General features: G+C 53.1%; 2 protein-coding genes across 2 annotated transcripts in view; one reads left to right on the top strand and one right to left on the bottom strand.

The window, feature by feature from the left end:
- Positions 1 to 1,290: 1,290 nt before the first annotated feature.
- LOC132384765 (NADH dehydrogenase [ubiquinone] 1 alpha subcomplex subunit 4-like 2) lies at positions 1,291 to 22,633 on the top strand. The gene is made up of 4 exons (XM_059956228.1): positions 1,291 to 1,472; positions 19,630 to 19,718; positions 20,466 to 20,526; positions 22,375 to 22,633. The coding sequence occupies exons 1-4, from the start codon at positions 1,431 to 1,433 to the stop codon at positions 22,429 to 22,431; spliced, it is 249 nt and encodes an 82-aa protein (XP_059812211.1). The 5' UTR covers positions 1,291 to 1,430; the 3' UTR covers positions 22,432 to 22,633.
- Positions 22,634 to 22,683: 50 nt separating this feature from the next.
- shmt2 (serine hydroxymethyltransferase 2 (mitochondrial)) overlaps positions 22,684 to 27,896 on the bottom strand; it is a 72,651-nt gene continuing 67,438 nt past the window's right edge. The window contains exons 10-12 of the mRNA XM_059956227.1: positions 26,619 to 26,774; positions 25,396 to 25,503; positions 22,684 to 23,218 (exon numbers count right to left, since the gene is read on the bottom strand). Of these exons, the coding sequence (XP_059812210.1) occupies positions 23,091 to 23,218; positions 25,396 to 25,503; positions 26,619 to 26,774 (392 nt within the window). The 3' untranslated portion in view covers positions 22,684 to 23,090. The remainder of the gene's footprint in view (positions 23,219 to 25,395; positions 25,504 to 26,618; positions 26,775 to 27,896) is intronic.

The raw sequence follows: 27,896 nt of genomic DNA, 5'->3' as shown, positions 1-27,896 counted from the left end.
CAGTTTTGCTGTTTTTTTACGAGGCCGAGTATCAAACTCAACGCTGAACCCAGCACGGATGGAACCGGCTGTATTCAAACCTCGAAGTCCATTGCTGACGCCACTAAATCAGCAGCCAGCCACTTCGTCTCTTACTACGTCATTAATCATTTTTCTTTCTTTCTGTATCTCCAATAAAGTAATTTCTTATAACTTTTATATGTACAGTGCATCCTTTGTTTGTGGATCCCACTTGCTACTAAATCAGAAAAGAACAAGGAACACACTTTAAATATTTTCGTTACATTTAGTCAACGTGGATGAGTTGGGCTGAAGGGCCTATGGATTCTGTGACAAATGTCCCCTCCATGGCTCTCTCTCTCTCCCTTTTCCCCAGGAGAGGGCAGAAACGGATAACTATCCAAAACAATAATATTCCAGATGCTCTGCGGAAGTGGGGAATCGTCCCAGTTCTCAGGAGTTGAGACAGAACATCTGGAGAGACTGCTTCCCATTTCAGCTCCCTGCTTAAAGAATTCACAGTACTTGCTCTTTTCCGAGTTTACACCATTCACTCCACTTGTCTCCCATTTCACTCTCTCTCCCACTCTGTCACTACCTCCTGCTTTCTCCCTTTCCCCTCTCTCTCCTGCCCCCTCTCACCTCTATCACTTTCTTGCTCTCTCCCCTTTTGCCTTCCTTTCTCTCTCTCTCACCATCTCTCTCCACCTCTCTCATCCCACCCCCCCCCCGTTCTCTGTCCCTTTTTCTTCCCTGCCGTCTCTCTCTCTACTTTCTGCTCTCTCCCACCACCTCCCTCTCCTTATCCTCCGCCTTTCTCTATAACCAGGCTCTCAAAACCGTATGGATGACTCCACAATCTACAGAATACTTTCAAAAGTATTATTTTTATTTGCACACCTTCTCTTCTTTTGCACAAACTGATTGTCAGTCTTAGCCTGTTTATCTATAGTTTATTTTGTAAATTATATAGTATTTCTGTTCCCTGCATGAAAATGAATCTCAAAGTAGTATGTGGTAACTAACATACTTCGATGATAAATTTACTTTCAACATCTTCTCTCCCTCTCCCCTTCTCCATTGCCACCTCTTCGCCCCTCTCTCCCTTCCCCCCACCCAGCTCTGCTCTCAGAGTTTGCTTCCTTCACCACCTCGCTCTTTCTTTCGCTCTCCCCTCCCCCACTCTCTTTCTCCTGCCTCCGCCACCCTCCTGCACTCTCCCCCTCCCCCTCCTACCTTTCCCCTCCCCCTAATCTCTCTCCACCCTGCCTCCTTCCCCTTTGTCCAAAACCCGGGCTCCGTTCCCAGCGCTGAGCCCTCCTCCCTTGCCACACACACAGACACACACACACAGAGCTCCCTGTGTCTCGGCTCCAGACACCGGTCACTGGGACGTAACGAGACGGGACGAGGCAGCTCGGATTGGGAACATGTTCCGGCTTTTGGTTAAACAAGCGCGGAGACACCGCGGAGTGAGTCACGGAGCGACGGGGGGGGGGGGGGGGAGATGGAGAGAGCTAGCGTGGAAGAGAGGAGGTTTGGAAGACGGGAGGAGGGGAGGGAGACGAGATGGAGGGAGGGAGGGTGAAGCAACGGAGGGAGTCATGAGATGCTGGCGGGATACTGGAGCGGCCACGAAGCAAATTCTCCCTCTTACCTCCCTTTTTCCCACGCCTCTCCATCCCCCTTGCCACCTTCCTTTCCTCACCCATCCCTCCCGTTCCTCCTTTCTCCATCTCTCCTCTCCTCACACTTCTCAAACCTTCTTTAAAATTCCCTGTTCCCACCTTCAGACTCAATCCTCCATCACCTTTCCTGTTCTATAACCTTACCTCACACCCTCTCAAAGCCGCCTTTACTCCCTCCCTCAACTACTTTCTTCCTCACAAGGATGGCGAAGATGCACTATCCCCATTCAGTGTCCCCCTTAAACTCCCCAACACCCGGTGATTTCCAACGTCCCCATTCAGTCTCCCCCTTAACCTCCCCAACACCCGGTGATTTCCAACATCCCCATTCAGTCTCCCCCTTAACCTCCCCAACACCCGGTGATTTCCAACGTCCCCATTCAGTGTCCCCCTTAACCTCCCCAACACGGTGATTTCCAACGTCCCCATTCAGTGTCCCCCTTAACCTCCCCAACACCCGGTGATTTCCAACGTCCCCATTCAGTGTCCCCCTTAACCTCCCCAACACCCGGTGATTTCCAACGTCCCCATTCAGTCTCCCCCTTAACCTCCCCAACACCCGGTGATTTCCAACCTCCCCATTCAGTGTCCCCCTTAACCTCCCCAACACGGTGATTTCCAACGTCCCCATTCAGTGTCCCCCTTAACCTCCCCAACACCCGGTGATTTCCAACATCCCCATTCAGTGTCCCCCTTAACCTCCCCAACACGGTGATTTCCAACGTCCCCATTCAGTGTCCCCCTTAACCTCCCCAACACCCGGTGATTTCCAACGTCCCCATTCAGTGTCCCCCTTAACCTCCCCAACACCCGGTGATTTCCAACATCCCCATTCAGTCTCCCCCTTAACCTCCCCAACACCCGGTGATTTCCAATATCCCCATTCAGTCTCCCCCTTAACCTCCCCAACACCCGGTGATTTCCAATATCCCCATTCAGTCTCCCCCTTAACCTCCCCAACACCCGGTGATTTCCAATGTCCCCATTCAGTCTCCCCCTTAACCTCCCCAACACCCGGTGATTTCCAACGTCCCCATTCAGTCTCCCCCTTAACCTCTCCAACACCCGGTGATTTCCAACGTCCCCATTCAGTGTCCCCCTTAACCTCCCCAACACCCGGTGATTTCCAACGTCCCCATTCAGTGTCCCCCCTTAACCTCCCCAGCACCCAGTGATTTCCAACCTCCCCATTCAGTGTCCCCCTTAACCTCCCCAACACGGTGATTTCCAACGTCCCCATTCAGTGTCCCCCTTAACCTCCCCAACACCCGGTGATTTCCAACATCCCCATTCAGTGTCCCCCTTAACCTCCCCAACACGGTGATTTCCAACGTCCCCATTCAGTGTCCCCCTTAACCTCCCCAACACCCGGTGATTTCCAACGTCCCCATTCAGTGTCCCCCTTAACCTCCCCAACACCCGGTGATTTCCAACATCCCCATTCAGTCTCCCCCTTAACCTCCCCAACACCTGGTGATTTCCAACGTCCCCATTCAGTGTCCCCCTTAACCTCCCCAACACCCGGTGATTTCCAACGTCCCCATTCAGTCTCCCCCTTAAACTCCCGAACACCCGGTGATTTCCAACGTCCCCATTCAGTCTCCCCCTTAACCTCCCCAACACCCGGTGATTTCCAACTTCCCCATTCAGTCTCCCCCTTAACCTCCCCAACACCCGGTGATTTCCAACGTCCCCATTCAGTCTCCCCCTTAAACTCGCGAACACCCGGTGATTTCCAACGTCCCCATTCAGTCTCCCCCTTAACCTCCCCAACACCCGGTGATTTCCAACTTCCCCATTCAGTCTCCCCCTTAACCTCCCCAACACCCGGTGATTTCCAACGTCCCCATTCAGTCTCCCCCTTAAACTCCCAAACACCCGGTGATTTCCAACGTCCCCATTCAGTCTCCCCCTTAACCTCTCCAACACCCGGTGATTTCCAACGTCCCCATTCAGTGTCCCCCTTAACCTCCCCAACACCCGGTGATTTCCAACGTCCCCATTCAGTGTCCCCCCTTAACCTCCCCAACACCCGGTGATTTCCAACATCCCCATTCAGTGTCCCCCTTAACCTCCCCAACACGGTGATTTCCAACGTCCCCATTCAGTGTCCCCCTTAACCTCCCCAACACCCGGTGATTTCCAACGTCCCCATTCAGTGTCCCCCTTAACCTCCCCAACACCCGGTGATTTCCAACATCCCCATTCAGTCTCCCCCTTAACCTCCCCAACACCTGGTGATTTCCAACGTCCCCATTCAGTGTCCCCCTTAACCTCCCCAACACCCGGTGATTTCCAACGTCCCCATTCAGTCTCCCCCTTAAACTCCCGAACACCCGGTGATTTCCAACGTCCCCATTCAGTCTCCCCCTTAACCTCCCCAACACCCGGTGATTTCCAACTTCCCCATTCAGTCTCCCCCTTAACCTCCCCAACACCCGGTGATTTCCAACGTCCCCATTCAGTCTCCCCCTTAAACTCCCGAACACCCGGTGATTTCCAACGTCCCCATTCAGTCTCCCCCTTAACCTCCCCAACACCCGGTGATTTCCAACGTCCCCATTCAGTGTCTCCCTTAACCTCTCCAACACCCGGTGATTTCCAACGTCCCCATTCAGTGTCTCCCTAACCCTCTCCAACACCCGGTGATTTCCAACTTCCCCATTCAGTCTCCCCCTTAACCTCCCCCAACACCCGGTGATTTCCAACGTCCCCATTCAGTGTCCCCCCTTAACCTCCCCAACACCCGGTGATTTCCAATATCCCCATTCAGTCTCCCCCTTAACCTCCCCAACACCCGGTGATTTCCAACGTCCCCATTCAGTCTCCCCCTTAACCTCCCCAACACCCGGTGATTTCCAACGTCCCCATTCAGTCTCCCCCTTAACCTCCCCAACACCCGGTGATTTCCAACGTCCCCATTCAGTCTCCCCCTTAACCTCCCCAACACCCGGTGATTTCCAACGTCCCCATTCAGTGTCCCCCTTAACCTCCCCAACACCCGGTGATTTCCAACGTCCCCATTCAGTGTCCCCCTTAACCTCCCCAACACCCGGTGATTTCCAACGTCCCCATTCAGTCTCCCCCTTAAACTCCCGAACACCCGGTGATTTCCAACGTCCCCATTCAGTCTCCCCCTTAACCTCCCGAACACCCGGTGATTTCCAACATCCCCATTCAGTCTCCCCTTTAACCTCCCCAACACCCGGTGATTTCCAACGTCCCCATTCAGTGTCTCCCTTAACCTCTCCAACACCCGGTGATTTCCAACGTCCCCATTCAGTGTCTCCCTAACCCTCTCCAACACCCGGTGATTTCCAACTTCCCCATTCAGTCTCCCCCTTAACCTCCCCCAACACCCGGTGATTTCCAACGTCCCCATTCAGTCTCCCCCTTAACCTCCCCAACACCCGGTGATTTCCAACGTCCCCATTCAGTCTCCCCCTTAACCTCCCCAACACCCGGTGATTTCCAACGTCCCCATTCAGTCTCCCCCTTAACCTCCCCAACACCCGGTGATTTCCAACGTCCCCATTCAGTGTCCCCCTTAACCTCCCCAACACCCGGTGATTTCCAACGTCCCCATTCAGTGTCCCCCTTAACCTCCCCAACACCCGGTGATTTCCAACGTCCCCATTCAGTCTCCCCCTTAAACTCCCGAACACCCGGTGATTTCCAACGTCCCCATTCAGTCTCCCCCTTAACCTCCCGAACACCCGGTGATTTCCAACATCCCCATTCAGTCTCCCCTTTAACCTCCCCAACACCCGGTGATTTCCAACGTCCCCATTCAGGGTCTCCCTTAACCTCTCCAACACCCGGTGATTTCCAACGTCCCCATTCAGTGTCTCCCTAACCCTCTCCAACACCCGGTGATTTCCAACTTCCCCATTCAGTCTCCCCCTTAACCTCCCCCAACACCCGGTGATTTCCAACGTCCCCATTCAGTGTCCCCCCTTAACCTCCCCAACACCCGGTGATTTCCAACATCCCCATTCAGTCTCCCCCTTAACCTCCCCAACACCTGGTGATTTCCAACGTCCCCATTCAGTGTCCCCCTTAACCTCCCCAACACCCGGTGATTTCCAACGTCCCCATTCAGTCTCCCCCTTAAACTCCCGAACACCCGGTGATTTCCAACGTCCCCATTCAGTCTCCCCCTTAACCTCCCCAACACCCGGTGATTTCCAACTTCCCCATTCAGTCTCCCCCTTAACCTCCCCAACACGGTGATTTCCAACGTCCCCATTCAGTGTCCCCCTTAACCTCCCCAACACCCGGTGATTTCCAACGTCCCCATTCAGTCTCCCCCTTAAACTCCCGAACACCCGGTGATTTCCAACGTCCCCATTCAGTCTCCCCCTTAACCTCCCGAACACCCGGTGATTTCCAACATCCCCATTCAGTCTCCCCTTTAACCTCCCCAACACCCGGTGATTTCCAACGTCCCCATTCAGTGTCTCCCTTAACCTCTCCAACACCCGGTGATTTCCAACGTCCCCATTCAGTGTCTCCCTAACCCTCTCCAACACCCGGTGATTTCCAACTTCCCCATTCAGTCTCCCCCTTAACCTCCCCCAACACCCGGTGATTTCCAACGTCCCCATTCAGGGTCCCCCCTTAACCTCCCCAACACCCGGTGATTTCCAATATCCCCATTCAGTCTCCCCCTTAACCTCCCCAACACCCGGTGATTTCCAACGTCCCCATTCAGTCTCCCCCTTAACCTCCCCAACACCCGGTGATTTCCAACGTCCCCATTCAGTCTCCCCCTTAACCTCCCCAACACCCGGTGATTTCCAACGTCCCCATTCAGTGTCCCCCTTAACCTCCCCAACACCCGGTGATTTCCAACGTCCCCATTCAGTCTCCCCCTTAAACTCCCGAACACCCGGTGATTTCCAACGTCCCCATTCAGTCTCCCCCTTAACCTCCCGAACACCCGGTGATTTCCAACATCCCCATTCAGTCTCCCCTTTAACCTCCCCAACACCCGGTGATTTCCAACGTCCCCATTCAGTGTCTCCCTTAACCTCTCCAACACCCGGTGATTTCCAACGTCCCCATTCAGTGTCTCCCTAACCCTCTCCAACACCCGGTGATTTCCAACTTCCCCATTCAGTCTCCCCCTTAACCTCCCCCAACACCCGGTGATTTCCAACGTCCCCATTCAGTGTCCCCCCTTAACCTCCCCAACACCCGGTGATTTCCAACATCCCCATTCAGTCTCCCCCTTAACCTCCCCAACACCTGGTGATTTCCAACGTCCCCATTCAGTGTCCCCCTTAACCTCCCCAACACCCGGTGATTTCCAACGTCCCCATTCAGTCTCCCCCTTAAACTCCCGAACACCCGGTGATTTCCAACGTCCCCATTCAGTCTCCCCCTTAACCTCCCCAACACCCGGTGATTTCCAACTTCCCCATTCAGTCTCCCCCTTAACCTCCCCAACACGGTGATTTCCAACGTCCCCATTCAGTGTCCCCCTTAACCTCCCCAACACCCGGTGATTTCCAACGTCCCCATTCAGTCTCCCCCTTAAACTCCCGAACACCCGGTGATTTCCAACGTCCCCATTCAGTCTCCCCCTTAACCTCCCGAACACCCGGTGATTTCCAACATCCCCATTCAGTCTCCCCTTTAACCTCCCCAACACCCGGTGATTTCCAACGTCCCCATTCAGTGTCTCCCTTAACCTCTCCAACACCCGGTGATTTCCAACGTCCCCATTCAGTGTCTCCCTAACCCTCTCCAACACCCGGTGATTTCCAACTTCCCCATTCAGTCTCCCCCTTAACCTCCCCCAACACCCGGTGATTTCCAACGTCCCCATTCAGTGTCCCCCCTTAACCTCCCCAACACCCGGTGATTTCCAACATCCCCATTCAGTCTCCCCCTTAACCTCCCCAACACCTGGTGATTTCCAACGTCCCCATTCAGTGTCCCCCTTAACCTCCCCAACACCCGGTGATTTCCAACGTCCCCATTCAGTCTCCCCCTTAAACTCCCGAACACCCGGTGATTTCCAACGTCCCCATTCAGTCTCCCCCTTAACCTCCCCAACACCCGGTGATTTCCAACTTCCCCATTCAGTCTCCCCCTTAACCTCCCCAACACGGTGATTTCCAACGTCCCCATTCAGTGTCCCCCTTAACCTCCCCAACACCCGGTGATTTCCAACGTCCCCATTCAGTCTCCCCCTTAAACTCCCGAACACCCGGTGATTTCCAACGTCCCCATTCAGTCTCCCCCTTAACCTCCCGAACACCCGGTGATTTCCAACATCCCCATTCAGTCTCCCCTTTAACCTCCCCAACACCCGGTGATTTCCAACGTCCCCATTCAGTGTCCCCCTTAACCTCCCCAACACCCAGTGATTTCCAATGTCCCCATTCAGTCTCCCCCTTAACCTCCCCAACACCCGGTGATTTCCAACATCCCCATTCGATGTCCCCCTTAACCTCCCCAACACCCGGTGATTTCCAACGTCCCCATTCAGTGTCCCCCTTAACCTCTCCAACACCCGGTGATTTCCAACGTCCCCATTCAGTCTCCCCCTTAACCTCTCCAACACCCGGTGATTTCCAACGTCCCCATTCAGTCTCCCCCTTAACCTCTCCAACACCCGGTGATTTCCAACGTCCCCATTCAGTCTCCCCCTTAACCTCTCCAACACCCGGTGATTTCCAACGTCCCCATTCAGTCTCCCCCTTAACCTCCCCTAAACCCGGTGATTTCCAACGTCCCCATTCAATCTCCCCCTTAACCTCCCCAACACCCGGTGATTTCCAACGTCCCCATTCAGTGTCCCCCTTAACCTCTCCAACACCCGGTGATTTCCAACGTCCCCATTCAGTGTCCCCCTTAACCTCTCCAACACCCGGTGATTTCCAACTTCCCCATTCAGTCTCCCCCTTAACCTCCCCAACACCTGGTGATTTCCAACGTCCCCATTCAGTGTCCCCCTTAACCTCCCCAACACCCGGTGATTTCCAACTTCCCCATTCAGTGTCCCCCTTAACCTCCCCAACACCCGGTGATTTCCAACGTCCCCATTCAGTCTCCCCCTTAACCTCTCCAACACCCGATGATTTCCAACATCCCCATTCAATCTCCCCCTTAACCTCCCCAACACCCGATGATTTCCAACATCCCCATTCAGTGTCCCCCTTAACCTCTCCAACACCCGGTGATTTCCAATGTCCCCATTCAGTGTCCCCCTTAACCTCCCCAACACCCGGTGATTTCCAACGTCCCCATTCAGTCTCCCCCTTAACCTCCCCAACACGGTGATTTCCAACATCCCCATTCAGTCTCCCCCTTAACCTCCCCAACACCCGGTGATTTCCAACGTCCCCATTCAGTGTCCCCCTTAACCTCCCCAACACCCGGTGATTTACAATGTCCCCATTCAGTCTCCCCCTTAACCTCTCCAACACCCGGTGATTTCCAACGTCCCCATTCAGTCTCCCCCTTAACCTCCCCAACACCCGGTGATTTCCAATGTCCCCATTCGGTCTCCCCCTTAACCTCCCCAACACCCGGTGATTTCCAATGTCCCCATTCAGTCTCCCCCTTAACCTCTCCAACACCCGGTGATTTACAATGTCCCCATTCAGTCTCCCCCTTAACCTCTCCAACACCCGGTGATTTCCAACGTCCCCATTCAGTCTCCCCCTTAACCTCCCCAACACCCGGTGATTTCCAATGTCCCCATTCGGTCTCCCCCTTAACCTCCCCAACACCCGGTGATTTCCAACGTCCCCATTCAGTCTCCCCCTTAACCTCCCCTAAACCCGGTGATTTCCAACGTCCCCATTCAATCTCCCCCTTAACCTCCCCAACACCCGGTGATTTCCAACGTCCCCATTCAGTGTCCCCCTTAACCTCTCCAACACCCGGTGATTTCCAACTTCCCCATTCAGTCTCCCCCTTAACCTCCCCAACACCTGGTGATTTCCAACGTCCCCATTCAGTGTCCCCCTTAACCTCCCCAACACCCGGTGATTTCCAACTTCCCCATTCAGTGTCCCCCTTAACCTCCCCAACACCCGGTGATTTCCAACGTCCCCATTCAGTGTCCCCCTTAACCTCCCCAGCACCCAGTGATTTCCAATGTCCCCATTCAGTCTCCCCCTTAACCTCCCCAACACCCGGTGATTTCCAACATCCCCATTCGATGTCCCCCTTAACCTCCCCAACACCCGGTGATTTCCAACGTCCCCATTCAGTGTCCCCCTTAACCTCTCCAACACCCGGTGATTTCCAACGTCCCCATTCAGTCTCCCCCTTAACCTCTCCAACACCCGGTGATTTCCAACGTCCCCATTCAGTCTCCCCCTTAACCTCTCCAACACCCGGTGATTTCCAACGTCCCCATTCAGTCTCCCCCTTAACCTCTCCAACACCCGGTGATTTCCAACGTCCCCATTCAGTCTCCCCCTTAACCTCCCCTAAACCCGGTGATTTCCAACGTCCCCATTCAATCTCCCCCTTAACCTCCCCAACACCCGGTGATTTCCAACGTCCCCATTCAGTGTCCCCCTTAACCTCTCCAACACCCGGTGATTTCCAACGTCCCCATTCAGTGTCCCCCTTAACCTCTCCAACACCCGGTGATTTCCAACTTCCCCATTCAGTCTCCCCCTTAACCTCCCCAACACCTGGTGATTTCCAACGTCCCCATTCAGTGTCCCCCTTAACCTCCCCAACACCCGGTGATTTCCAACTTCCCCATTCAGTGTCCCCCTTAACCTCCCCAACACCCGGTGATTTCCAACGTCCCCATTCAGTGTCCCCCTTAACCTCCCCAACACCCGGTGATTTCCAACGTCCCCATTCAGTGTCCCCCTTAACCTCCCCAGCACCCAGTGATTTCCAATGTCCCCATTCAGTCTCCCCCTTAACCTCCCCAACACCCGGTGATTTCCAACATCCCCATTCGATGTCCCCCTTAACCTCCCCAACACCCAGTGATTTCCAACGTCCCCATTCAGTGTCCCCCTTAACCTCTCCAACACCCGGTGATTTCCAACATCCCCATTCAGTGTCCCCCTTAACCTCCCCAACACCCGGTGATTTCCAATGTCCCCATTCAGTGTCTCCCTTAACCTCCCCTACACCCGGTGAATTCCAACGTCCCCATTCAGTGTCCCCCTTAACCTCCCGAACACCCGGTGATTTCCAATGTCCCCATTCAGTCTCCCCCTTAACCTCCCCAATACCCGGTGATTTCCAACGTCCCCATTCGGTCTCCCCCTTAACCTCTCCAACACCCGGTGATTTCCAACGTCCCCAGTCAGTCTCCCCCTTAACCTCCCCAACACCCGGTGATTTCCAACGTCCCCATTCAGTCTCCCCCTTAACCTCCCCAACACCCGGTGATTTCCAACGTCCCCATTCAGTGTCCCTCTTAACCTCCCCAACACCCGGTGATTTCCAACGTCCCCATTCAGTGTCCCCCTTAACCTCTCCAATACCCGGTGATTTCCAACATCCCCATTCAGTCTCCCCCTTAACCTCCCCAACACCCGGTGATTTCCAACGTCCCCATTCAGTGTCCCTCTTAACCTCCCCAACACCCGGTGATTTCCAACGTCCCCATTCAGTCTCCCCCTTAACCTCCCCAACACCCGGTGATTTCCAACGTCCGCATTCAGTCTCCCCCTTAACCTCCCCAACACCCGGTGATTTCCAACGTCCCCATTCAGTCTCCCCCTGAACCTCCCCAACACCCGGTGATTTCCAACGTCCCCATTCAGTCTCCCCCTTAACCTCTCCAACACCCGATGATTTCCAACATCCCCATTCAGTGTCCCCCTTAACCTCCCCAACACCCGGTGATTTCCAATGTCCCCATTCGGTGTCCCCCTTAACCTCTCCAACACCCAGTGATTTCCAACGTCCCCATTCAGTGTCCCCCTTAACCTTTCCAACACCCGGTGATTTCCAATGTCCCCATTCAGTCTCCCCCTTAACCTCCCCAACACCCAGTGATTTCCAATGTCCCCATTCAGTGTCCCCCTTAACCTCCCCAACACCCGGTGATTTCCAACGTCCCCATTCAGTCTCCCCCTTAACCTCCCCAACACCCGGTGATTTCCAACATCCCCATTCAGTCTCCCCCTTAACCTCCCCAACACCCGGTGTTTTCCAACGTCCCCATTCAGTGTCCCCCTTAACCTCCCCAACACCCGGTGATTTCCAATATCCCCATTCAGTCTCCCCCTTAACCTCCCCAACACCCGGTGATTTCCAACGTCCCCATTCAGTCTCCCCCTTAACCTCCCCAACACCCGGTGATTTCCAACATCCCCATTCAGTCTCCCCCTTAACCTCCCCAACACCCGGTGTTTTCCAACGTCCCCATTCAGGGTCCCCCCTTAACCTCCCCAACACCCGGTGATTTCCAATATCCCCATTCAGTCTCCCCCTTAACCTCCCCAACACCCGGTGATTTCCAACGTCCCCATTCAGTCTCCCCCTTAACCTCCCCAACACCCGGTGATTTCCAACGTCCCCATTCAGTCTCCCCCTTAACCTCCCCAACACCCGGTGATTTCCAACGTCCCCATTCAGTGTCCCCCTTAACCTCCCCAACACCCGGTGATTTCCAACGTCCCCATTCAGTCTCCCCCTTAAACTCCCGAACACCCGGTGATTTCCAACGTCCCCATTCAGTCTCCCCCTTAACCTCCCGAACACCCGGTGATTTCCAACATCCCCATTCAGTCTCCCCTTTAACCTCCCCAACACCCGGTGATTTCCAACGTCCCCATTCAGTGTCTCCCTTAACCTCTCCAACACCCGGTGATTTCCAACGTCCCCATTCAGTGTCTCCCTAACCCTCTCCAACACCCGGTGATTTCCAACTTCCCCATTCAGTCTCCCCCTTAACCTCCCCAACACCCGGTGATTTCCAATATCCCCATTCAGTCTCCCCCTTAACCTCCCCAACACCCGGTGATTTCCAACGTCCCCATTCAGTCTCCCCCTTAACCTCCCCAACACCCGGTGATTTCCAACATCCCCATTCAGTCTCCCCCTTAACCTCCCCAACACCCGGTGTTTTCCAACGTCCCCATTCAGGGTCCCCCCTTAACCTCCCCAACACCCGGTGATTTCCAATATCCCCATTCAGTCTCCCCCTTAACCTCCCCAACACCCGGTGATTTCCAACGTCCCCATTCAGTCTCCCCCTTAACCTCCCCAACACCCGGTGATTTCCAACGTCCCCATTCAGTCTCCCCCTTAACCTCCCCAACACCCGGTGATTTCCAACGTCCCCATTCAGTGTCCCCCTTAACCTCCCCAACACCCGGTGATTTCCAACGTCCCCATTCAGTCTCCCCCTTAAACTCCCGAACACCCGGTGATTTCCAACGTCCCCATTCAGTCTCCCCCTTAACCTCCCGAACACCCGGTGATTTCCAACATCCCCATTCAGTCTCCCCTTTAACCTCCCCAACACCCGGTGATTTCCAACGTCCCCATTCAGTGTCTCCCTTAACCTCTCCAACACCCGGTGATTTCCAACGTCCCCATTCAGTGTCTCCCTAACCCTCTCCAACACCCGGTGATTTCCAACTTCCCCATTCAGTCTCCCCCTTAACCTCCCCCAACACCCGGTGATTTCCAACGTCCCCATTCAGTGTCCCCCCTTAACCTCCCCAACACCCGGTGATTTCCAACATCCCCATTCAGTCTCCCCCTTAACCTCCCCAACACCTGGTGATTTCCAACGTCCCCATTCAGTGTCCCCCTTAACCTCCCCAACACCCGGTGATTTCCAACGTCCCCATTCAGTCTCCCCCTTAAACTCCCGAACACCCGGTGATTTCCAACGTCCCCATTCAGTCTCCCCCTTAACCTCCCCAACACCCGGTGATTTCCAACTTCCCCATTCAGTCTCCCCCTTAACCTCCCCAACACGGTGATTTCCAACGTCCCCATTCAGTGTCCCCCTTAACCTCCCCAACACCCGGTGATTTCCAACGTCCCCATTCAGTCTCCCCCTTAAACTCCCGAACACCCGGTGATTTCCAACGTCCCCATTCAGTCTCCCCCTTAACCTCCCGAACACCCGGTGATTTCCAACATCCCCATTCAGTCTCCCCTTTAACCTCCCCAACACCCGGTGATTTCCAACGTCCCCATTCAGTGTCTCCCTTAACCTCTCCAACACCCGGTGATTTCCAACGTCCCCATTCAGTGTCTCCCTAACCCTCTCCAACACCCGGTGATTTCCAACTTCCCCATTCAGTCTCCCCCTTAACCTCCCCCAACACCCGGTGATTTCCAACGTCCCCATTCAGTGTCCCCCCTTAACCTCCCCAACACCCGGTGATTTCCAACATCCCCATTCAGTCTCCCCCTTAACCTCCCCAACACCTGGTGATTTCCAACGTCCCCATTCAGTGTCCCCCTTAACCTCCCCAACACCCGGTGATTTCCAACGTCCCCATTCAGTCTCCCCCTTAAACTCCCGAACACCCGGTGATTTCCAACGTCCCCATTCAGTCTCCCCCTTAACCTCCCCAACACCCGGTGATTTCCAACTTCCCCATTCAGTCTCCCCCTTAACCTCCCCAACACGGTGATTTCCAACGTCCCCATTCAGTGTCCCCCTTAACCTCCCCAACACCCGGTGATTTCCAACGTCCCCATTCAGTCTCCCCCTTAAACTCCCGAACACCCGGTGATTTCCAACGTCCCCATTCAGTCTCCCCCTTAACCTCCCGAACACCCGGTGATTTCCAACATCCCCATTCAGTCTCCCCTTTAACCTCCCCAACACCCGGTGATTTCCAACGTCCCCATTCAGTGTCCCCCTTAACCTCCCCAACACCCAGTGATTTCCAATGTCCCCATTCAGTCTCCCCCTTAACCTCCCCAACACCCGGTGATTTCCAACATCCCCATTCGATGTCCCCCTTAACCTCCCCAACACCCGGTGATTTCCAACGTCCCCATTCAGTGTCCCCCTTAACCTCTCCAACACCCGGTGATTTCCAACGTCCCCATTCAGTCTCCCCCTTAACCTCTCCAACACCCGGTGATTTCCAACGTCCCCATTCAGTCTCCCCCTTAACCTCTCCAACACCCGGTGATTTCCAACGTCCCCATTCAGTCTCCCCCTTAACCTCTCCAACACCCGGTGATTTCCAACGTCCCCATTCAGTCTCCCCCTTAACCTCCCCTAAACCCGGTGATTTCCAACGTCCCCATTCAATCTCCCCCTTAACCTCCCCAACACCCGGTGATTTCCAACGTCCCCATTCAGTGTCCCCCTTAACCTCTCCAACACCCGGTGATTTCCAACGTCCCCATTCAGTGTCCCCCTTAACCTCTCCAACACCCGGTGATTTCCAACTTCCCCATTCAGTCTCCCCCTTAACCTCCCCAACACCTGGTGATTTCCAACGTCCCCATTCAGTGTCCCCCTTAACCTCCCCAACACCCGGTGATTTCCAACTTCCCCATTCAGTGTCCCCCTTAACCTCCCCAACACCCGGTGATTTCCAACGTCCCCATTCAGTCTCCCCCTTAACCTCTCCAACACCCGATGATTTCCAACATCCCCATTCAATCTCCCCCTTAACCTCCCCAACACCCGATGATTTCCAACATCCCCATTCAGTGTCCCCCTTAACCTCTCCAACACCCGGTGATTTCCAATGTCCCCATTCAGTGTCCCCCTTAACCTCCCCAACACCCGGTGATTTCCAACGTCCCCATTCAGTCTCCCCCTTAACCTCCCCAACACGGTGATTTCCAACATCCCCATTCAGTCTCCCCCTTAACCTCCCCAACACCCGGTGATTTCCAACGTCCCCATTCAGTGTCCCCCTTAACCTCCCCAACACCCGGTGATTTACAATGTCCCCATTCAGTCTCCCCCTTAACCTCTCCAACACCCGGTGATTTCCAACGTCCCCATTCAGTCTCCCCCTTAACCTCCCCAACACCCGGTGATTTCCAATGTCCCCATTCGGTCTCCCCCTTAACCTCCCCAACACCCGGTGATTTCCAATGTCCCCATTCAGTCTCCCCCTTAACCTCTCCAACACCCGGTGATTTACAATGTCCCCATTCAGTCTCCCCCTTAACCTCTCCAACACCCGGTGATTTCCAACGTCCCCATTCAGTCTCCCCCTTAACCTCCCCAACACCCGGTGATTTCCAATGTCCCCATTCGGTCTCCCCCTTAACCTCCCCAACACCCGGTGATTTCCAACGTCCCCATTCAGTCTCCCCCTTAACCTCCCCTAAACCCGGTGATTTCCAACGTCCCCATTCAATCTCCCCCTTAACCTCCCCAACACCCGGTGATTTCCAACGTCCCCATTCAGTGTCCCCCTTAACCTCTCCAACACCCGGTGATTTCCAACTTCCCCATTCAGTCTCCCCCTTAACCTCCCCAACACCTGGTGATTTCCAACGTCCCCATTCAGTGTCCCCCTTAACCTCCCCAACACCCGGTGATTTCCAACTTCCCCATTCAGTGTCCCCCTTAACCTCCCCAACACCCGGTGATTTCCAACGTCCCCATTCAGTGTCCCCCTTAACCTCCCCAGCACCCAGTGATTTCCAATGTCCCCATTCAGTCTCCCCCTTAACCTCCCCAACACCCGGTGATTTCCAACATCCCCATTCGATGTCCCCCTTAACCTCCCCAACACCCGGTGATTTCCAACGTCCCCATTCAGTGTCCCCCTTAACCTCTCCAACACCCGGTGATTTCCAACGTCCCCATTCAGTCTCCCCCTTAACCTCTCCAACACCCGGTGATTTCCAACGTCCCCATTCAGTCTCCCCCTTAACCTCTCCAACACCCGGTGATTTCCAACGTCCCCATTCAGTCTCCCCCTTAACCTCTCCAACACCCGGTGATTTCCAACGTCCCCATTCAGTCTCCCCCTTAACCTCCCCTAAACCCGGTGATTTCCAACGTCCCCATTCAATCTCCCCCTTAACCTCCCCAACACCCGGTGATTTCCAACGTCCCCATTCAGTGTCCCCCTTAACCTCTCCAACACCCGGTGATTTCCAACGTCCCCATTCAGTGTCCCCCTTAACCTCTCCAACACCCGGTGATTTCCAACTTCCCCATTCAGTCTCCCCCTTAACCTCCCCAACACCTGGTGATTTCCAACGTCCCCATTCAGTGTCCCCCTTAACCTCCCCAACACCCGGTGATTTCCAACTTCCCCATTCAGTGTCCCCCTTAACCTCCCCAACACCCGGTGATTTCCAACGTCCCCATTCAGTGTCCCCCTTAACCTCCCCAACACCCGGTGATTTCCAACGTCCCCATTCAGTGTCCCCCTTAACCTCCCCAGCACCCAGTGATTTCCAATGTCCCCATTCAGTCTCCCCCTTAACCTCCCCAACACCCGGTGATTTCCAACATCCCCATTCGATGTCCCCCTTAACCTCCCCAACACCCAGTGATTTCCAACGTCCCCATTCAGTGTCCCCCTTAACCTCTCCAACACCCGGTGATTTCCAACATCCCCATTCAGTGTCCCCCTTAACCTCCCCAACACCCGGTGATTTCCAATGTCCCCATTCAGTGTCTCCCTTAACCTCCCCTACACCCGGTGAATTCCAACGTCCCCATTCAGTGTCCCCCTTAACCTCCCGAACACCCGGTGATTTCCAATGTCCCCATTCAGTCTCCCCCTTAACCTCCCCAATACCCGGTGATTTCCAACGTCCCCATTCGGTCTCCCCCTTAACCTCTCCAACACCCGGTGATTTCCAACGTCCCCAGTCAGTCTCCCCCTTAACCTCCCCAACACCCGGTGATTTCCAACGTCCCCATTCAGTCTCCCCCTTAACCTCCCCAACACCCGGTGATTTCCAACGTCCCCATTCAGTGTCCCTCTTAACCTCCCCAACACCCGGTGATTTCCAACGTCCCCATTCAGTGTCCCCCTTAACCTCTCCAATACCCGGTGATTTCCAACATCCCCATTCAGTCTCCCCCTTAACCTCCCCAACACCCGGTGATTTCCAACGTCCCCATTCAGTGTCCCTCTTAACCTCCCCAACACCCGGTGATTTCCAACGTCCCCATTCAGTCTCCCCCTTAACCTCCCCAACACCCGGTGATTTCCAACGTCCGCATTCAGTCTCCCCCTTAACCTCCCCAACACCCGGTGATTTCCAACGTCCCCATTCAGTCTCCCCCTGAACCTCCCCAACACCCGGTGATTTCCAACGTCCCCATTCAGTCTCCCCCTTAACCTCTCCAACACCCGATGATTTCCAACATCCCCATTCAGTGTCCCCCTTAACCTCCCCAACACCCGGTGATTTCCAATGTCCCCATTCGGTGTCCCCCTTAACCTCTCCAACACCCAGTGATTTCCAACGTCCCCATTCAGTGTCCCCCTTAACCTTTCCAACACCCGGTGATTTCCAATGTCCCCATTCAGTCTCCCCCTTAACCTCCCCAACACCCAGTGATTTCCAATGTCCCCATTCAGTGTCCCCCTTAACCTCCCCAACACCCGGTGATTTCCAACGTCCCCATTCAGTCTCCCCCTTAACCTCCCCAACACCCGGTGATTTCCAACATCCCCATTCAGTCTCCCCCTTAACCTCCCCAACACCCGGTGTTTTCCAACGTCCCCATTCAGTGTCCCCCTTAACCTCCCCAACACCCGGTGATTTCCAACGTCCCCATTCAGTCTCCCCCTTAACCTCCCCAACACCCAGTGATTTCCAACGTCCCCATTCAGTGTCCCCCTTAACCTCCCCAACACCCGGTGATTTCCAACGTCCCCATTCAGTGTCCCCCTTAACCTCCCCAACACCCGGTGATTTCCAACGTCACCATTCAGTCTCCCCCTTAACCTCCCCAACACGGTGATTTCCAACATCCCCATTCAGTGTCCCCCTTAACCTCCCCAACACCCGGTGATTTCCAACGTCCCCATTCAGTCTCCCCCTTAACCTCTCCAACACCCGATGATTTCCAACATCCCCATTCAGTGTCCCCCTTAACCTCCCCAACACCCGGTGATTTCCAATGTCCCCATTCGGTGTCCCCCTTAACCTCTCCAACACCCAGTGATTTCCAACGTCCCCATTCAGTGTCCCCCTTAACCTTTCCAACACCCGGTGATTTCCAATGTCCCCATTCAGTGTCCCCCTTAACCTCCCCAACACCCGGTGATTTCCAACGTCCCCATTCAGTCTCCCCCTTAACCTCCCCAACACGGTGATTTCCAAAGTCCCCATTCAGTGTCCCCCTTAACCTCCCCAACACCCAGTGATTTCCAACGTCCCCATTCAGTCTCCCCCTTAACCTCTCCAATACCCGGTGACTTCCAACGTCCCCATTCAGTGTCCCCCTTAACCTCCCCAACACCCGGTGATTTCCAACGTCCCCATTCAGTGTCCCCCTTAACCTCCCCAACACCCGGTGATTTCCAACGTCCCCATTCAGTCTCCCCCTTAACCTCCCCAACACGGTGATTTCCAACGTCCCCATTCAGTGTCCCCCTTAACCTCCCCAACACCCAGTGATTTCCAACGTCCCCATTCAGTCTCCCCCTTAACCTCCCCAACACGGTGATTTCCAACGTCCCCATTCAGTGTCCCCCTTAACCTCCCCAACACCCGGTGATTTCCAACGTCCCCATTCAGTCTCCCCCTTAACCTCTCCAACACCCGATGATTTCCAACATCCCCATTCAGTGTCCCCCTTAACCTCCCCAACACCCGGTGATTTCCAACGTCCCCATTCAGTCTCCCCCCTTAACCTCCCCAACACCCGGTGATTTCCAACGTTCCCATTCATGTTGCAGTTGTCTGGGGAAGGGAGTGGGGTGGGATTGGAGATGTTCTGGGGAAGAAAGGTTGGAGGGAGGAGATGGGGAGAGGGTCTCCTCATGCTTACTTCATATTTTTTTTGTTTTTCTTGGTACAGCTTATCCCCCTGTTCTTTTTCATTGGATTGGGGATGGGATCTGCATCTCTGTACCTCCTCCGTCTGGCCGTGCGGAATCCGGAAGTCATGTAGGTATTGTTGGTGATGTGTTTTGGGGGGGGGGATAATTTAGTGCTTGCATTTTAACAGGAGCTGCAGAGCAAGATGTGGAATGCAACGCTCCTTCGCTCCTGGCCACAGTGTGGTGCACCCTCCTGCCATCTCTATCCATGTGCCTGTCTACAGCCTTTGACCTCTCCCCTCCCCGCCATTGTATCCGCCTCTCCCACCACCCTCGGCAGCACGTTATCCGCTCACTAAGTAAAAAAAAACTTGCCCCTCATGTCTCCTTTGAACTGAAATGTCTCCTCTCAAACTGAAATGCATGCCCTCTGGCATAAAAGGTTCTGTGCCCCTCACAATCTTATAAACCTCTCTCAGGTCTCCCCTTGGTCTCTGCTGCTCCAGAGAAAACAACCCAGGTTTGTCCAGCCTCTCCTTGTATATGCCCTCTAATCCTGGTGAACCTCCTCTGCACCCTCTCCAAAGCCCCCACACCCTTCCTGTGATCAGAACTGAATGCTATACTTCAGAAGCGGCCTGATCCGAGTTTCGTGAAGCTGCAACATAACTTCCTGACTCAAACTCAGTGCCTTGACTAACAAAGGCAAGCATGCCGTATGCTTTCTTCACTGCCCTGACAACTTGTTCATAGCAGCTCTTTCAGGGAGCTCTGAACCTGGTCTCCCAGATCTCTGTCTTGTTGCAATTTGAGGAGGGGTGGAGTGGGGTGGTGGAAAATCAAATGCCCTAAACTGTGTCTCTGTCTCTCCTAGCTGGGACAGGAAGAATAACCCAGAACCCTGGAACAATCTCAGTCCCACCCACCAGTACAAGGTAAGATGGTAGCCCCTAACAACCCGGCTGACAGCCCCATGAGTCAATCGCCCTGAAGTTCATTTGGACCAGGAGTCACACCGAGTGTATTGATATCCTCTCAGCAGAATATGTGGGTGCTCAGCCGACTTCATCCCATGGCCCCCATGTCCTTCAGACTATGGAGCTGCCCCAGATCAATGAAGGAATAAGAATCAGGCCATTTGGCCCATCAAGGCTGTTCTGCCACTCAGCTGTAGCTGAATCTCTGAATGTAGAGCAGTACAACACAAGAACAGGCCCTTTGGCCCACAATATTGCGCTAAACTAATTAAACTCGTAATTGACTTACTAAAGTAATTCCTTTCTGCCTACTCAATGTCCATATCCCTCCATTCCCAGTACATAGGAGCCTCTTAAACACCCCTATCGTATTTGCCTCCACCAGCATTCCTGGCAGTGCATTCCAGGCATCCACCACTTCGTGTGTAAATAAACTTATCACACAAACCTCCTTTGAACTTACACCCTCTTGTCTTAAATACATTTCCTCTGTATTAAACATTTCAAGCCTGGGGAGAATGATACTAGCTGTCTGTCTAGGTTTCTCATAATGTTATAAATCTCTATCAGGCCTCTCCTCAGCCTGCATCACTCTACTCAAGCTTGTCCAACCTGTACATCCAGGCAGCATCTTGGTGAATCTCTTCTGCACCCTCTCCAAATCCTTCACACTCTTCCTGTAATGCTGCGACCAGAACTGAATACAGCACTTCACATGCAGCCTAACCGGAGCCTTATAAAACTGCTATATAACTTCCCTACCCTCGAACTAATAAAGGCAAGCATGCTGTATAGCCACTTACAGGGAGCTGTGGACCTTGACCCTAAGGTCCCCTGTATATTGATGCTCCCAAAACTGTCATTAACTGTGTCCTGTCCCTTTACATTAGATGGTCCAAGTTTCAACACCTCTCACTTGCCCAGATTAAACTCCATTTGCTTTTCTTTGCCATATATCTGGTCTATATCCCACTGTATCCATTGGCAACCTTCTATACTGTCTAAAACACCACCCATATTTGTAGCTGCAGCTTCACGATTCTTATCCTGACCGATGTAGGCAAGCATGTCATATGCCTTCTCGACCACGCTATCTACTTGTGTGGCAATATTCAGGGGGCCATGGACTTGAAGCCCAGGATCCCCCTGTACGTAATCGTCCTTGGACTCCTATCAAGTACAACACATCATACTTGCCCGATTAAGCTCCATCTCTATGTCTCAGACTATGTTTACAACCGGTCCGGAGGAAGCTTATGAGAATGGGGGGGCCTGTACCCGCTGGAGTTTAGGAGAATGAGTGGGGATATCATTGAAACATATTGAATTTTGAAAGGCCTAGACAGAGTGGATGTAGAGAATATTGTTTTGATTGTGGGGGAGTCTGGGACCAGAGGGCACAGCCTCAGAATGGAAGGATGCCCATTCATTTAGATCAGAGATGAGGAGGAATTTCTTTAGCCGGAGGGTGGTGAATCTGTGGAATTCATTGTCACCGACAGCTGTGGAGGCCAAGTCATCGGGTATATTCAAAGTGGATGTTGAGATGTTCTTGATTAATAAGGGCATCAAAGGATACGAGGAGATGGCAAGAGTGGGGTTGATAAATAAAATAAATCAGCCACAGCCTAATTCTGTTCCTATGTCTTATAGTCCACATCTAGTGGAAATCTTCCTCAGCTGTCCAGATCATTTGTAGAACATTAGAAGCAAAACAGGTGGTATCTGGGGGGAACCCTTTGCTACTTGCCCCCCCCATTTCACCTGACCTCACTGATTCTCTCCTCCCCTCTTCCCTCTCCTCAGTTCATGGCCGTTGAGACTGACTACAGCAAGCTAAAGAAGGAACGTCCCGACTTCTAGAGCCATCCATGTCCAGCGAGGAAGACAGAAGGGGTGGGTGCATCGAAGAAGCCTTACACCCGCACCCCCTTAGCTATTATAGACACTCCCACCCCTCACATAAAACCACATCGTAGTGCCTTGGCCTTGAACAGAGACACTGTGTTCTAGAGAATTTGTATCCAAGCTTTTATTGTACAACTAGAATAAAGTTTTCAGCAAACTCCTGCATGTATTTTCAGGGAGGGGCTGGTGGGGGGGTGGGGAGGGAGGTTTGTGTTATGGGAGGGGTGGGGTCAGTGAGGGGGAAAGAGGCGGAGATGGGTGAGGGGTTAGCACCGCGCTATGTCAGAGAATCAGCCCTCGAGTCATTTAATGCGGGGGAAAATGCAATTTTGATTTTATTTCTGGACCTTTGTGTACAGAAACAGGGAGAGGGAGGGGGAAAAAGAGGGATGTGGGGAAGGAGGTGGGAGTGAGAAAGAGGTATGTGGAGGGAAAGTGGGGTCATGGAAGTTGGAGAGGGAAGGGAATGAGGGAGGGAAGTTGGGATGTCAGTTATCCAAAAGGGATATTCAGCCGGATATCACCCATCCCTCGGTGGTTGGCCTCCATCAGTGGGTTCTAATGGTTGGTCCCTCCTCCCTCTGTGACCCTCTCCCCTGGATCTCCACCCTTCATCAATGGTCCTTGAAGCCTGGCATGGGGAAGCTCCTGGCAAATTCCTCAACGCGCCCCCGAAGATCGGCGAGTTTGGCTGTGGCGTCAGGATCTGCGAGGAGAGCCTCCTTGAACTCCTTCAGGTTCCCTGCAGGGTTGTAGAGGTGGGGGAAACAGAAAGGAGGTGAGTGTGGTTAGAACATAGAAACGGATATGAGAGGGACCAACCTGAGCTTCCTGGCCCCAGCTGGTATGTTGTGATGACGGTGTAGGTGATATCTCAACAGGACCCTAAAGATTCCAGACAAGGATGGTCCAGATCCCAGAATGGGAAGCAGGCTCCTCGACCCACCATGTTGTGCCAAACTAACCCAATGTCACCTAACTAAACTACTGCTTTCTGTCTACACAATGTCCATATCCCTCCATTCTCTGCACATACACATGTCTGTCTAAGAGCCTCTTAAACTCTTATTGTAGCTGCTTTCACCACCACCCCTGGCAGCACATTCCAGGCACCCACCACTCTGTGGAAAAGAAGACTTTTCCGTGAAAAAGGTGCCCCACACATTGCCAGACCAACAAGCTGACAGCGGACTTCAGGAAGGGGAAGTCGAGCGCACACACACCAAGTCTCATCGAGGGATTAGAAGTGTGAGCAGTTTAAAGTTCTTGGTGTCAACATCCTGAACGCAACACACTGATGCAATGAAAAAGGCGGCACAACAGTATTTCTACTTTGTTGGGAGTTTGAGGAGATTCAATATGTTACTAAAGACTAGCAAATTCCTATAGATATACGGTGGAGAACATTCTAACTGGGTGCATCAGAGTCTGGTACAGAGGCTCCTTCAAGATGGCAGCATCCATCACTAAGGATCCCCACCACCCAAGACATGTCCCCTTCTCGTTACTATCATCAGGGAGGAGGTACAGGAGCCTGAAGACCCACACTCAGCGATTCAGGAACAGCATATTCCTGAACGGTCCAGAACCCATGAACTCCACCTCGCTATTCCACTTTGGCACTTTTTAATCTTTGTAACTCATACGCATTGCATTGAAGTACTGCCGCAAAACGACAAATTTCATGGTATGTTGGTGATAATAAACCTGATTCTGATTCAAAACTTACCTCCTCTCACCTTAAATGCATGCCCTCTAGTATATATTTTGACCCATCTGTCTACTCTGTCTCACAATCTTATAAACCTCTCTCAGGTCTCCCCTCAGCCTTCGCCGCTCCAGAGAAAACAACCCAGGTTTGTCCAACCTCTGCTTCTAGCTCACGCCCTCTAATCCAGGCAGCATCCTGGTGAATCTCTTCTGCTCCCTCTCCAAAACCCCCACACCCTTCCTGTAATGGGACGACCAGACTTGAATTTGATACCCTCAATGTGACCTAAACAGAGTTTTATAAAGTTGCAACATAGTTAATCCTCTAATCCTTGAACTCAATGCCTCGACTAATGACGCAAGCATGCCATTGCCTCCATTACAGATTGTCAATCTTTACATCTACTTTCAGGGACTTGGACCCCTGAATCCCTTTGTATATCAACACTGTTGAGACTCCTGCAGTTCCTCTTACATTTGACCTCCAAAAGTGCAAACTCTCAAGAGTGGCAAGCTTCCTTCAGTCTAATCTCACTATATCCAGAATAATCAGAATCAAGATCAAGTTTATTATCACTGATGTCATGAAATTTGTTTTGCGGCAGCAGTACAGTGCAATATATGACAAATAACTCCCTCCACACCATCCATCACACACTCCTGGGGTCAGACAAAGGGTGAAGCTCCTTCCACACTGTCACATCACACACTCCCAGGGTCAGACACAGAATGAATCTCCCTCCACACTGTCCCATCACACGCTCCCAGGGTCAGACACAGACTGAATCTCCCTCCACAATGTCCCATCACACACTCCCGGGATCAGACACAGAGTGAATCTCCCTCCACACCGTCCCATCACACTCTCCCTGGGTCAGACACAGAGTGAATCTCCCTCCACACCGTCCCATCACACTCTCCCAGGGTCAGACAGAGAGTGAATCTCCCTCCACACTGTCCCATCACACTCTCCCAGGGTCAGACAGAGAGTGAATCTCCCTCCACACTCTCCCATCATACACTCCCAGGGTCAGACACAGAGTGAATCTCCCCCCACACTGTCCCATCACACACTCCCAGGGTCAGACACAGAGAGAATCTCCCTCCACACCGTCCCATCACACACTCTCCCAGGGTCAGAGAGATTGAACACAACCCCCAACACCTCAGACTTGCTGCAAGGTCTCCCGACCCAACCGTAACTTTTACCTGTTTTCTTCTTGACGTCTAAGGCAATGGAGATTCCCTCGTCGATAAATGCCACCACCTTCTCAAAGTCAGCCTCCTTGAATTGCCTTGATGTCAGGGCAGGGGCTCCTGAGAGAGTGGACACACATGTAAGTTTTAGAAATGTTTCAAAGGCCCTTTACCAACTCGACCACCCCGATACAGAAAGATCAAGAAATGAATGTGTGACAAAAACCATATCCTCCATAGTACCCCACTATCAGACACAGAGAGAATCTCCCTCCACACCATCCCATCACACACTCCTGGGGTCACACACAGAGTGAATCTCCCTCCACACTGTCCCATCACACACTCCCGGGATCAGACACAGAGTGAATCTCCCTCCACACCGTCCCATCACACACTCCTGGGGTCAGACACAGAGTGAATCTCCGTCCACTCTGTCCCGTCGCACACTCCCAGGGTCAGACACGGAGTGAATCTCCCTCCACACTGTCCCATCACACACTCCCAGGGTCAGACACAGAGTGAATCTCCCTCCACACTGTCCCATCACACACTCCCAGGGTCAGACACAGAGTGAATCTCCCTCCACACCGTCCCATCACACACTCCCAGGGTCAGACACACAGTGAATCTCCCTCCACACTGTCCCATCACACACTCCCTGGGTCAGACACAGAGTCAATCTCCCTCCACACCGTCCCATCACACACTCCCAGAATCAGACACAGAGTGAATCTCCCTCCACACTGTCCCATCACACACTCCCAGGGTCAGACACAGAGTGAATCTCCGTCCACACCGTCCCATCACACACTCCCAGGGTCAGACACAGAGTGAATCTCCCTCCACACCGTCCCAACACACACTCCCAGGGTCAGACACAGAGTGAATCTCCCTCCACACCGTCCCATCACACACTCCCTGGGTCAGACACAGAGTCAATCTCCCTCCACACCGTCCCATCACACACTCCCAGAATCAGACACAGAGTGAATCTCCCTCCACACTGTCCCATCACACACTCCCAGGGTCAGACACAGAGTGAATCTCCGTCCACACCGTCCCATCACACACTCCCAGGGTCAGACACAGAGTGAATCTCCCTCCACACCGTCCCATCACACACTCCCAGGGTCAGACACAGAGTGAATCTCCCTCCACACCGTCCCATCACACAACCCCGGGGTCAGAGACAGAGACAGCCCTCCACAGTGACTCAGGGGTTGAGTACTTACCCAGCCTGAGGCCGCCGGGTGAGAGGGCGCTCTTGTCCCCGGGACAGGTGTTCTTGTTGGCTGTGATGGACACCAGCTCTAATGCTCTCTCTGCTCTGGCTCCATCCAGCCCTTTTGGTCGCAGATTCACCAGGACCAGGTGATTGTCCGTTCCACCTGTAACATGGGTGTTGTGCAGTTACAATATCACCCCTCACAACACACAGTGACTGAAAACCGACAGCAGAGAAGCAGGCCCATCAGCCCATTCTGTCCATGCCGGTCACAGTCACTATGTCAAATGCCGATGCAGATCACAGGAAGGGGACAGACAGCTTAGTGACATGGCGTCATGACAACAACTTTGTCCTCAACATCAAAAAACAGAGCTGGCTGTTGTCTTCAGGAAGGGGAATTGTGCACATACTCCTGTCTACACCTACAGGTGTAGTTACAAGTTCCTATAGGTGTGAATATCTCCAAAAGCCTGTCCTGGTCCAACCACATTGAATTCACAGCCAAGAAAGCCTCTACTTTATCAGGAGGCTAAAGAAATTCTGCACGTCCCCTTTGACCCTCACCAATTTTTACTGGTGCACCATAGAAACCATTCTGTCTGGATACACAGTGGCTTAGTACGACAACTGCTCTGCCCGTGACCACAAGAAATGGCTGAGAGTTGTGGGCACAGCTCAGCACATCACAAAAACCAGCCTCCCCTCCACGGACTCTGTCTACACTTCTCACTGCCTTAGTAAAACAGACAACATCAGCAAAGCCACCACCCACCCCAGATGTTCTCTCTTCCCCTCACCCTCTCCCATCGGGCAGAAGACACAAAAGCCTGAAAGCACACTCCACCACTGTGGATCTACCCCACTGTGATCAGACCATTGAATGGTCCCTTAGTATGATACAATGAGACTCTTGATCGCACAAGCTACCTCGTTGTGGCCCTCACACCTTACTGACCATCTGCTCTGTACTTTCTCTGTGACTGTGACACTTTATTCTGCATTCTGTTATTGTTTTACCTTGTTCTACCTCAAGACACTGTGTAATGATCTGATCTGTGTGAACAGCTCGCAAAACAAGCTTCTCACTGCCCCAGTACATGTCACAACGATAAGCCCATTTACTGATTTATCCATCTATCTGTATTACAAATCCTCCAACAATTCGCTGATACACTCTAGCTTATCGCCCTACAACCCCCTTGCCCGACATTCTCCACAGTCACTGGAATGTTCAACCACAAATCCCTATGTAAACACATCACGTTGTAATGGCAGCCATCTC

This window comes from Hypanus sabinus, chromosome X1 (genome assembly GCF_030144855.1).
Source record: "Hypanus sabinus isolate sHypSab1 chromosome X1, sHypSab1.hap1, whole genome shotgun sequence".
Taxonomy (NCBI): Eukaryota; Metazoa; Chordata; class Chondrichthyes; order Myliobatiformes; family Dasyatidae; genus Hypanus; species Hypanus sabinus.
Note: the sequence above shows the minus strand (reverse complement) of the source record. Positions and strands in the feature narration are given on the sequence as shown.

Bases quoted from the DNA above. Each gene is read 5' to 3' on its own strand.
- LOC132384765 (XM_059956228.1), top strand. From the start codon at position 1,431: ATGTTCCGGCTTTTGGTTAAACAAGCGCGGAGACACCGCGGA. The intron at 1,473-19,629 runs GTGAGTCACGGA...TTCTTGGTACAG, and splicing joins AAGCGCGGAGACACCGCGGA to CTTATCCCCCTGTTCTTTTT. The intron at 20,527-22,374 runs GTAAGATGGTAG...CCCTCTCCTCAG, and splicing joins GTCCCACCCACCAGTACAAG to TTCATGGCCGTTGAGACTGA.